This window comes from Heterodontus francisci, unplaced genomic scaffold, assembly GCF_036365525.1.
Source record: "Heterodontus francisci isolate sHetFra1 unplaced genomic scaffold, sHetFra1.hap1 HAP1_SCAFFOLD_2383, whole genome shotgun sequence".
Lineage (NCBI taxonomy): Eukaryota > Metazoa > Chordata > Chondrichthyes > Heterodontiformes > Heterodontidae > Heterodontus > Heterodontus francisci.
The window spans coordinates 9520-21118 of record NW_027140524.1 but is presented as its reverse complement, the minus strand read 5'-3'; the positions used below and the strand labels follow the sequence as shown (position 1 = coordinate 21118).

General features: G+C 39.9%; 1 protein-coding gene across 2 annotated transcripts; it reads right to left on the bottom strand.

Moving 5' to 3' along the window:
- Nucleotides 1–5839: 5839 nt before the first annotated feature.
- Nucleotides 5840–8242, bottom strand: LOC137360056 (homeobox protein six1-like). Of its 2 annotated transcripts, none has more exons than XM_068025647.1 (2): nucleotides 7651–8242; nucleotides 5840–6415 (listed from the first exon to the last, which is right to left on the bottom strand). In XM_068025647.1, the coding sequence occupies exons 1-2, from the start codon at nucleotides 8210–8212 to the stop codon at nucleotides 6108–6110; spliced, it is 870 nt and encodes a 289-aa protein (XP_067881748.1). In that variant the 5' UTR covers nucleotides 8213–8242; the 3' UTR covers nucleotides 5840–6107. The 2 variants fall into 2 exon arrangements, with proteins under 2 accessions (XP_067881748.1, XP_067881747.1); XM_068025646.1 differs by having other exon boundaries at nucleotides 5840–6411; nucleotides 7653–8242.
- Nucleotides 8243–11599: the final 3357 nt, after the last annotated feature.

Sequence of the window (11599 nt, the reverse complement as noted above, 5' to 3'; positions counted from 1 at the left end):
CCCAACTAAAACAATAGCAATCGCATCGCAAAAGCAAATAATTGATATCTGATCTTAACTTATCAATGAAGACAGGTCTGGCCGGGGCACTGATGTGGAGAGCTAATCCGTGCATTTAGAGCTGCATTTACTTCAGTGGTAATTTCATCAGGATCGACCACCTTGGAGTGAGGTCAAAGTATGCATCACTCCAGGGGAGCTGCAGGTGAATGTTAAATTACACAGCAACATTGCCGAGATACCGTTTTCATGTTGCATTTTGGCACTTTTTACCTTCGTATTTGGGTATTTGCCTCACTTCTGCTCTGATCTTGTAATTTGAAATTTGAGATATTGTATAAAACGCCCCCACGTTTACTCCCGGTATTTTGACAACACTGCACAATGTCTTTGCTTTGAGAAGACATTTCAAGAAGAAATAACGAAATCAGTCCACTTCCTTGTTAAGTATAGGGCCAGTGTCTAATTAAAATGGACATGGCGATACTTCTGCAGAAATAGTGCGCGTTTGTGTTTAAATTTCATGTTATACGTTCGCCACCATCAAACATTGACCCCGTGGCCCCCAATAAACATCCTGTCATGACTTTGGGAGGTGTGGGGGGCCGGGGGGGGGGGGGGGGTGGGGGCGGGGGTTGCAGGTTTGAAGTAATCTGCCCCAACCTTCCAGCGATGGTCATGCTCGCCAGAGGTTTGCACTCATTCGTACTTTAATCGGTCAATCACATTGGGAAACGTGGTGATACAGTATCTTTAAACGATTGCTGCCAAGGGTAGATAGAAATAACTGTTCTGGACATGGCACTCATCCGTTACTGATACAGGAAGGAACACCACTACTTTTAGAGCAGCTGTGCTTCAGTTGTTTTATTATTGGTTTGTAACTGCAGCAATGGAATTTAGAAACATTAGTTTCCCATTTGCAGCGAGTAGCTATCCCTTTAATCGAGCATTCGTTCAAGCACAAAGTGCTAAAATCAGCCAAGACTGTTCTTGTATACCCAGGCAACTAAATAGTAATTCGGGTATCACTATAAGCTGCTTAATGCAGGCTGTATTGCTGTTGCGGTTCAATACACGACCTCATCTAATTATCCAACATAAATCATAAATCGGCCCTTTTTGACTCTTTCCTGTATTTCTTTCAATGCAACCAATGGTTTGCATTTTTAAAAGGCATGTTCTTGCTGTTATTTTTCTAGCTGCTGAGTAAATATGGCCCCGAACTCCCTACCTCAGTACGGTCAAGCAGTCTGTTGTCTGGCTTTTACTTCAAGTACGTTTAACAAATATTTTTGTGAGTATTTCGAAGTGTGGTGTAATATTACTTAATGAACCATCCATGTTGCAACGAAGCAGGACGCAGAAACGTTCGCCTCTTTTTTTTTAGAGATAACCTATTTCGATATCCCACTTATAGTTCTTACAACACTGGCTACAGCATGCATGTGACGTCAGGTCACATTAATTAATGAAATGTCTGGTTATAGTATATTTCTGCATATTCCGTATTTGGCAAAGCAAAGTGGAGGGAACTTTATCTATTGTTTAATAAAACGTCTTCGCTTTAGTTTCTGTCCCAATCAAGTGTTTGTCAGTTTTATTCTTCACTGGTTACTTGCCTTATTTTATTTTACCTAATTGGTTATTTTCTACATTCGCGTTCACAAATCATACTGTACAGGACATTATGTCTTCCAAAGTTTGATCAATCACATTGTAGCAAAGTGCTGCCTAGCCATGTGGCAGTAAAAGGTCTGAGATGTAGCTATGCACTTCCTCGACCGTCCATTATCTGTCCCTAAAATAAACTCTCCATGCATAATTAACACATTTTTTAAAAATCGCGCAAAATTACAAACTTAGCCAGGAACAGAGGGAAACACTAAGGGTAATAGAAAAGAGGAAACAGAGGAAAAAAACATGGAAAAGAGAGTAAACATAGACACATGAGGAACAACAGAGCAAAAACATGCGCAATGGGCACCTTGAATATGGTTGCAAGGGCTGCTGTGGCGGTGAGAAGTCCCTGATCCCCAGATGATCGCATCCAGAAAGCGCAGAACATTCCATAAAAAGCATCAACTGCACCAGTCGGATATCAGTTTCCAGGCCCAAAGCCTGTTCTCAGTCGCCCTGCCTTTTCTGCGGATAAATGAAGCCCTTGCGAGACAACAGTGGGATATCAATTCAGTGCAAGTAATGTGCACGGGACATCCATGCCCCAAACCATCCATGAGCATTGCCATGGGAGATCAAGCAATGTATTGATAAATAGAAGAAAGTCAAACAAGATGACAATTGAAATTATTCTTAAGCTGACAGAAGCTCCTACTATATTTTCAATGCCAGGCCAACTAGCGATGTCACACCAGAGTGACTTGCATATTCACGCTCGTTTACGAAAGACTACAATTCCCTTTCAATAGTTTGAATTTCATGTAGCGATATAACTGATGATATCTGAAAGAATAATCTTCACTTTCGTTCCTGGGGCCATGAAGTTTTGTAATGTATTTGTATAAATATTTCAAAACGTATCATTTTCCAAAAGTATTAAATGCAGAAATATCGTTTATCTTCCATGGCAGTACAATTACAGAATACAGTTTTTTTTTTTAGCTGTCTCGCCTTTACTGTGCTTGCTATTTGAACACTCCTTTACTATGTGTCGCTTATTGACAGTGTAATTTTGTAACCATTTTGTGCAATTGGAACTCGAAAGTTACATTATACGTTGGACGGAAGGTTGATTTGATGCCTATGTCTGTTTCCCAGCGGACTTTTCTCCCAATTTTCAACCGGACCTTAAAGATTGCAGTTCGATGACAGCCATATTTTGACATAGGCCATACAAAACGCATCTACATTAATCAAACATGTTTCCATCAAACATAGTTGTTACTGGAGTACTTTATCATTCAGCATTGGCGTTGTTTTGCATTTCAAACAGCCTTTTTATGTGTTTCTATTAATTCAAACCATGGTTACGTATGATGTAAGCCAATCGTCTTGCTGGGGGAAAAATCAGAAACTTTGCCAATGTGATTGATTTCGGCTGAAGAATCAACCCTCTCTCTTTAAGTTCCACCATATAGTGGAAATTAGATTTTTTTTTAATTCACTTAGCTGCAGAATGCTTATTAGTCCCGAGAAAGGACATGGCTTCAGGGCTATATTATAAACATAACCTCTGTTTGCGGATTTAAATAAAGAACCTCATTTTGCGAGCACGCTTAAAATGTAAAGAAAACAAATTTGAAATCAGTGTCGAGGTGCTTCTAAAAACACAAAAGACTGAATTGAATCCCTGTAATATTTGCCAAAATCTGCTCCACATTCAGCAGGCGCAGTCCAGCCAGCGGCTGGTTCACATTAACTTCAGGAAATCCTCAGTTCTCTCCAAACTCGAGCTGTTCAAAACAATTACTCTCATCTCATAGAAGGCCTTTTTAGTTTCCAGCAAAAAGTGTCTGGAGGCCAGTCCTGTGTTTATTTTACATTTAGAAGAAAACTCGACCAAAACTGAATGTCTTTCGTAACCATTGGGGTATGGGGCGCTTACCGTTTGAGCTGCTATTTCAAGATTACTGAAAATAAAACGCCCCGAGTGTAACAAGATCAAAGTCACCTAGGAACACACCATCGTGATGCTACTTTTTTTTACACGTACAAGGAAAGATATTTAAGTACAACGTGTATGAAGAGTAAATGTAAAGATCACCAGTGGATAGTAACGGTACTGAAAGATTAATTTGATATAACAGTTCTAACAGATATAACTAATTTGACCAACTATGGTATCCGTATTAAAACCCTACGCAAATCTTTTTAATTGGCCCAGTGAAATAGTAATTAAAGCAAATCTCTAAAAATATAATTTAACATATTCATAAAAATAAAAACCACAAAATCGTCCTAACCTATAATCTTACTGGAACCTGGGAATGAACAGCATTATTTAGATACTGAGGGTTCTCGTTTTGTTTTAGGAGCTATATAGGTTTTGGATATTTCCGATGCTTTCTTTGAAGTTTGTAATTGAAATGACCTCGCAAATGTTGGAAAACTGCTTATGTCTTTTGAAAATATCTATTCTGCCCTTGCGCCCATCATTTTACCGCCATACTAAAGTTGTCATAAAGGGTTACTGCAACCATGTTGCCAATATCTTCATTGTTGATCGCAGTAGCACTTTATACTGCCGTCTCTTTTAATTACATCACTAACAATCGGAGAAGGTGAAAGAGAATGGCGCGTTGTTAATATGTTTCCACGTTAAGCGTGGCCCAATAAAAGTTACATTTCTCTTTCGATCCTAAGTAACAATTATATGTTTTACACAAGAGTTCCGTCTAAACTGAATAAGTCCCGAGTGAGAGTCTGTCCTCCAGAGGGGGTGAGATCTCCATGGCCCGAAACATATAGAATAAACATTCTACAATCGTCCGTAACCATAACCATATACTATCAAAAAGTATTAACAACACGATACACAAAAAAAGTACTGGAGAACCTACTAACAAGTTCTTGTCATTGTCATATTTCATTTCAATTTGGATGATAGATTTTTCACATATTTTACCGGAAGTTGGTAAAACGATTTGTAGTTGTGCCATTTTTCTGCACAACACAACATATAAAGGGAATGAGGGTCCGTAATAGTAAAAGTGTGTTATCTGCAGCTGCTGATCTGTGATGTAAAATTTAAAGTGTTTATTAGTTGAACTGAAGATTATTTTAACTTAACAATATTGGCTTGTTGTGAATGATTCCTCCCCACTTCAGGACCTGATGAGTTTAGCATCATTAGAATCTTCAAAACTGATGACAGCGTTTTAATTTTATCATTTCGGTTCCATTGTGTAAAATAAGTAAACCAAGAGCGATCTGATAGCCTGGGGCCGAACTATAATTTGGGGGGGGGGAAAGATCCCGGCTGGGGGTGGTGAAGGAAATAGAACGAAATGACAAATTTTCAAAAGTTCGGTTATGTTTTCACTTTTTTTTATTTCTGTGTTTTGTTAATTAGACTATAGGGGAAAAAAATATTCAGCTCACTGAACGCAACCTATTTTCTGGGTCAAGCTAAGCTTTCTAGAGAGTAAGCCCAAAACAAATAAATAATTTGTCTCAGAAAACGCACTCGGAAAATGCGCTATGACTGCTCTTTATGCTCCCATCTAAATGGAGTCCCTACTTGGTAGGGGCCAAAGACTTGCTGTTTGGAGTTGAAGAGGGACATTTAGAATCATATGATTTCTTTGTTCCTAAATTCTAGAGATAATGCAATTACTCACCGTGATATGGTATTGAGGGAAACTTATGAGTGTGAGATGAGGCAATATGAGTAAACACCTAGATGCTGTTTCATTGTTTTAGTCCTACATGGTCAATACATGGACAGATTATTATTGCCGATGCTTCACCTTGACTACCAGCCGCAGAGAGCCTCATCCAATAACAGCCTCAAACATCATTTGCTAAAACAGCTGCTAAATAGATTTTGTTTTCAAAATGTGAAAAGAAGGAGACAACATAAGCACGTGCTTTTCACATGTTTGGATTTTATTATAAACTACTTCCATGTTACTCTCCATACACCACTGGTGACAATGTAAACTTCGAGTCGTCTCTGTGCCTGAACTTTGCCTGATATTCAGTGGGGTTGCATTTTTAATGCAGTTACCTCAGTTATAGACCGTTCCTCCAATTCGATGTCTCATTTCAGATTCGTGATCAGTAAATCTCAAGAAACGCAAACAGATTGAAAACGAGAGATAATCCAGGTTGGTTCTGAAAGATACACGAATCTGGCAGAAACAGTAATGGCCGGCCACTCGTTTTGTTTCATTTGCAACGCCCTTTGTGCAGTGGGGAGAGTATAAAGATTTGAAGAGCATTAAGTGAAGAAATATCAAGCCTCTCAGCAGTTCATGAAGACCGGGGTTTTTTTTAATAAAGGAGAGCGTCTCGTTTTTTTCACAGATTAAGTACCATCAGTTGAAATTCCATAACTTCGACAAGACTGTTCAATTATTTACACAGCACAGCACTGGAGTGTCTGATCAGTTCATAATTCGGTTGTCCAGTGGCGATTTGCTCTTTTACGATCCCAGATCGACCAGGCTGGACGTGAGAGTGCCGAGCAGGGAGTCCTGGAGTCCATGCGGATGGACTGGGCCAGCGTGGCCGCCTGGGGAAGAGCTCAGGCCGTGAAGAGAGAAGGTGGAATCCACAGATTGGTTCAGGCTCCCGGGTAGCAGTAAGACAGGACTCCCGGAGCAATGATCAGGACTCTGGGGCGGTGACAACTCCTCGTCGGAACTCGACATCAGGTTTTTACTACGGTTGATAGGGGACAACTGGTTCTGTTTATTGCCAGAAGTATTTGTGTTTTCATTGTTTTCCCTATTGGAACAGCAAACATAGCAAGAGCTCAAAATAAATGACGATTTTTAAGATATCCAACAGAGAAACTTTACCTATATTCGGTATTCAAACAATAAGCGTCCGCCTGTTTATCTTGAAATGATTCACCGTACGGTTATAATGTGAAATCAATGGTTATAGCAAGTGTTAACTTATTCCAAGCGAATACTTCATTAATTCCGTTTTAAATATATACAATGTAGAACTCCACTGTGTCTGTACCTCTAAATGAACGCTTAGTACATTTAGCAGGTTACTCGACATTAATGAGAACCTGTGTTAGGAACAAATGAGATGGTCTATGCATTCTTGCTTTCTATTGGCAAGGATAGGTGTTCCTTCATTACTGCATTAAATTGCTCGAAAAAGAAGAACGAGAAGACGTAGTTATTATTGATATTAACGTTAGTGATTATTTTAAAAAAAACTAATCTGGGCTTAAAACTGATAAAAATGCAAAATCATATATGACCATGGAGTGAAACGAATAAAATGCATCACTGCTTTGTTCCTCAAACATAACATGAGAATGGTAAACCTGACCTGGCTTTATTTGGTATTGGAACTGAATAGATAATTTAGGAGATGGATATTATCAGCTCAGTGTCCATGAATTAAATTTCATTACCTGGCAAATCTTACACAAATACTAAGACAAAACAGTGGAAGTGTTGCAGTGTCTTATTTATCATGCATAACGTTCCTTACTTTATGAAATGAAATCTTTCGGTTAATATCGACACTTTTATTTTTAGGCTAACATTTTCTCCCCGGAACTACACGTTGTTTATAAATTAAAATGATAATATAAATCATACTTGTGAAGTTTTCACCGCCACAGATTTAGTTGAAATTATGGACCCTGAATAAAGACGGCGGTTGATGCTCAGCATTTAAATATCCTATTAATTATCTTTAAGTATCTATATTCCAACAGGCTATGTCTTTGTTGCGGAAACAAAAAAGAAAATAATGCTTTCAGATTATATTTTGGTGCTTTGCTCAGTTCCTTTAGTTGGACGGGAAGTTAACTACACAAGGCAACGTCTAACTCCCGGCCGCTTCTGAGCGGGAGTGTGTTAGCTGCTGCGAACCAGACATCAAATTGATTTTATTCATAGTTACACCGCAAGAAACCCTCCTGTATAAATTCGGGTTTCGGCGCATTTCACTGTGCGATTTCCCCCTTACACACACTGGATATGGGTGGCGGTTCTTACCTCTCCTTGGCCTCGGCTGCTCGGTCTCTCTGCCTTCTGTTTTTAAACCAGTTGCTAACCTGCGTGGTGGTGAGCCCAGTGGCTTCAGCCAGCTCCCGCTTTTCTCTCGGCGATGGGTAAGGGTTGTGAGCGTACCACTCCCTCAAGACACCCCGGGACTTCTCCTTAAAACAGTAACTTGTCTCTTCCCCGTCCCAAATCGTCCGGGGCAGGGGGAATTTCCTCCGGACCCGATACTTGCCCACGGCACCGAGGGGCCTCCCCCGCAGCTTTTCGGCTTCGATGTAATGGGCCTTTAACCAGAGCTGCTGCAGCTTGGAGTGATTGTGGGGCGAGAACTGATGGCTCTCTAAGATCTTGTAGAGCTCTCGGAAGTTGCCCCTGTGGAAAGCTACCACCGCCTTCGCTTTCAGGACGCTCTCGTTCTTGTGGAGGTGGTCGCAGGCTGGAAGGGACCAGAGAAACCTGCCCAGCCTTTCTAGGTTGCCTCCTTGCTGGAGGACTTCGCAGACACAAGCCACTTGTTCTTGAGTGAAACCGAAAGAAGGCAGCACTGACATGGCTCACTTGCAGTCCGGGTGTAGTATCCACAATCTGATCGCCAAAAGCAAAAAAAAAGCTCGCTGAAGCCAGTAAGGGTTAACAGATCCAAAGAAGTCGCGGATATCCAGCGGGTGATATTCTCAGGCGCTAGTGATAGGAGCTGGCGGCAGCAGAGTGTTCCCATCCTAGTAAGTGCGCATTAATAGTGATAATCGGCCGCTGATTGGCTGCACATCCCTCCTACCATTGCAAGAGACAAGAGCAAAGTTTTCCTAAATGAAGGACTCTGGAGAACACGTCAGGATCTGAAATCCGAGAGCTTCTCAAATGTCACCTGTGGGATTGGTCGTCTTTACATACAAATCAATTACATTTCGGCTTTTTGAAGAACTCGACATATACCTCTCAGGATTCAACCTTTTTTTGGCATTTTAGGTTACTTTGATGCAAACGTTGAAATAGTTATCGCCTCCACCTAGTTCAGATTTTAAAACCATCAAGTATTATCTTTAATGGTCGATGATCTTAAAAGAACGTCGTTTTACAATCACCCAGTCTATTGTCCTCGGGAACATGTAACAAATAGTGAAGCGTAAATATCTTTAAACTTGTGTTACCATTCTCCAAAAATATCTGTTAGTTCCTTTAAAAAATCATCTGCAAAGCAGAAGTATAAAGGTAACGGCAGCTGATCTATGCAGCACATCTGCTTTCTCTTTTGAGTGTTTTGCTTTAGGTAGTGAATAGTGGTAAGTCGAGCTTGAATACTGTATAAACACAACCCTTGACTGAAGCTTTAGCATATACCAACACAAGGAATACAACCTCTGAAATTAATTCGTGGAGGCTTCCATGCTGCATAGTCGGTCTACCAATGGGAGTCTATTTCTAAAAGTTATTTTAGACAGGGGCATAACGGCAATTAAAACTAGTCATTTAGATTGCTTTTCATGACAGAACTGGAATCAATTGGAAATGTGCAGGAAGGCTTTTTAAAATAACGTACACTTTAATTTTTAACCACGGACGAATTCTTGAAACTGGCGTATATTGTTGCGATTCAAGTTTGTTTTGCCGTTCGGGAAAGAGGAGAAACATGAAATCTCTCTGGAAGTTGACATTGTCTCTCTACAGCATTCACAGAGGTTTATTGATTAAATAATCGGAACAGGCTTTCAACACTTCGGCTTCTGCATTGCAAAAAGGCATCACAGACTAAACAATCTTATTATTCAGATACTTTTAACCGAAACGTTTATCTACACAAGTATTATCACCGTTTTAAGTTGTGTGATTGCTAAATACAAAGTCCCTGATGCACCCCATATCTGATATATATGGGAGGCCATGGAGGTGCGTGTCTTAAATAAATATATCCAAAATTTCTGGTGTTATGTTTGCCTTGCATCTAACATAATGAACTGGGGTTCGTGCAGTCGGTGCTTTGTGTTGATTGTGTTCTGCAATATCCAACATTGTACGTGATCCCCAAGTAAACCACCACCAGACCAGGTAGGCATTTGGCTGAACACGTGGGAGATTATAATGGACTGGATCGCTGTTACTGCGGCGATGATGTAATGCTCCATGTTTTGAGTTCGCTGTTAGCCAGAGTTAAAGTTAATGATGTCATGATCTAGTAATGAACGTGAACATATCATCAATAGAAATTTTATTTCAATTTTTAATTCAATATTCGATTTGCGCTTGCCTCTAGTTTTATAATACACTATCTTGACAGTTAATATGCTCTGATCACTTACAGAAATAAAACCTCACAAACAAAACATTATAATAGTAACTTATTTCAGGCCTAACTAAAAGGGAGCTGGGAGAACGTGTATCTATAACTCAGAGATAAAGCCATCCATCTTTTAGCCAAAATTTATACTGTATATTTGTTTTCAGATTAGCTGGCTAGTTTTCGGAAAATGACAATCAAAAGCAACTGGCAGTGTCAATTATCTAAAGCCTTTTTATATTCCAATCTTTCCCAATTAATTGAAAGAACTCTGAAGCAATTACACTTCTTTATCTGCAATGATAATCAGGACTGCTCGGTAGCCTCGAATGGTGAAGGCGAGTTTGACTGATAAAGGGATTAGGCGGTGATCTGTCAGATATGTGCCTTTATTTAGAATGGTTGATTCCATCAGATACAAAATTAGAAGGGAAAAGGCATTACCCTGCTATGTGGCTCAGTGGCTGCTTTTCTTTCCTTATTTTAGAGTCTGAGAGCTGGAAGATAGGGTTAGGGAGCAGGGCTGGGTCCTGACAGCAGGGATGTCTCCACTTGTGGCAGATCCTTATTGACAAGGCAGCTGTTTGGGGACCGGAACCGATCCTTAACCCTCTATCCAAGTCAGAGTTTACCGTAAATCTCCGAAATCCCCCGCGCGTCTAACTGCAGTGGAGTTAGTTCCAAAGCACGCTCTATTTGTATAAGGTGACCAGCTGAGACGTGTGTAATGTGATGGGTGTGCCTGGCCACCTTGTGCCCCTAAATTGAAGCAGTGACTACACGTCAAAGGTATCTCATTGGCTATGAAGTTCTGTAAAACGACCCTGAGGTCGTGAAAGGCGCTATATAAATGCAAGTTCTTTCTGTTCCTAAACTGCTGGTTATCGTTCCAGTTTCCAGAAGTAACGAGCACGAAGATGCGCCAATTATGAAATCATTGTATTATTTTCCTCGAAGCTAAAATAATAGGAATTCAACAGATGGTGGGACTTTTCTTTGTTATTGAATTAGTTTATTAAATAATTGTTTATCAGCCTGGAGGTGATCGTTGTTTTAAACTGGTCACTATTCTATCCACTTATAGATCCTTATAGACTTACTGCGGATTTTATTTTCTATTGTTGAAACTTTGAAACCTCGATATTGGAAGGCGTTCCAGTTGCTATGGTCCTGTTTCAGGGTGCAATTTTACCTCTTTTATATACTGGAAATTAAATTACACAGTAACCACCGAACAGATTATTCTACTTAAATAAAAACAGAAAATGCTGGAAATACTCAGCAGGTCTGGTAGCATCTGTGGAGAAAGAAACAGCGTTAACGGTTCAGGTCAGTGACCTTTCATCAGATCCCTACTTCTTGGCCGTTCATGTTCACAAGGACTCTTGCTTTTCATACGTAACAACTGAAAAATATGTCTCGGGGATATTTTAAGAGGCTCAATCAATTCTATTCAGAATCCATAAAACACAAATATCTTCAGTCGTGTGAAGACTTCTAAATAATTTATAAGCAGTTTTAGCACTGTGCTCAGTAGTCATTTTAGTTTGGTCGATAGCAAACGAAATGTTAAAGCCTAGTGCAAAATGTATTTGATAAAACGCACACCTCCACTGCTTGACTAAATCGGCGTCTTCAAAAGAATGGCTTTCATATAATCACA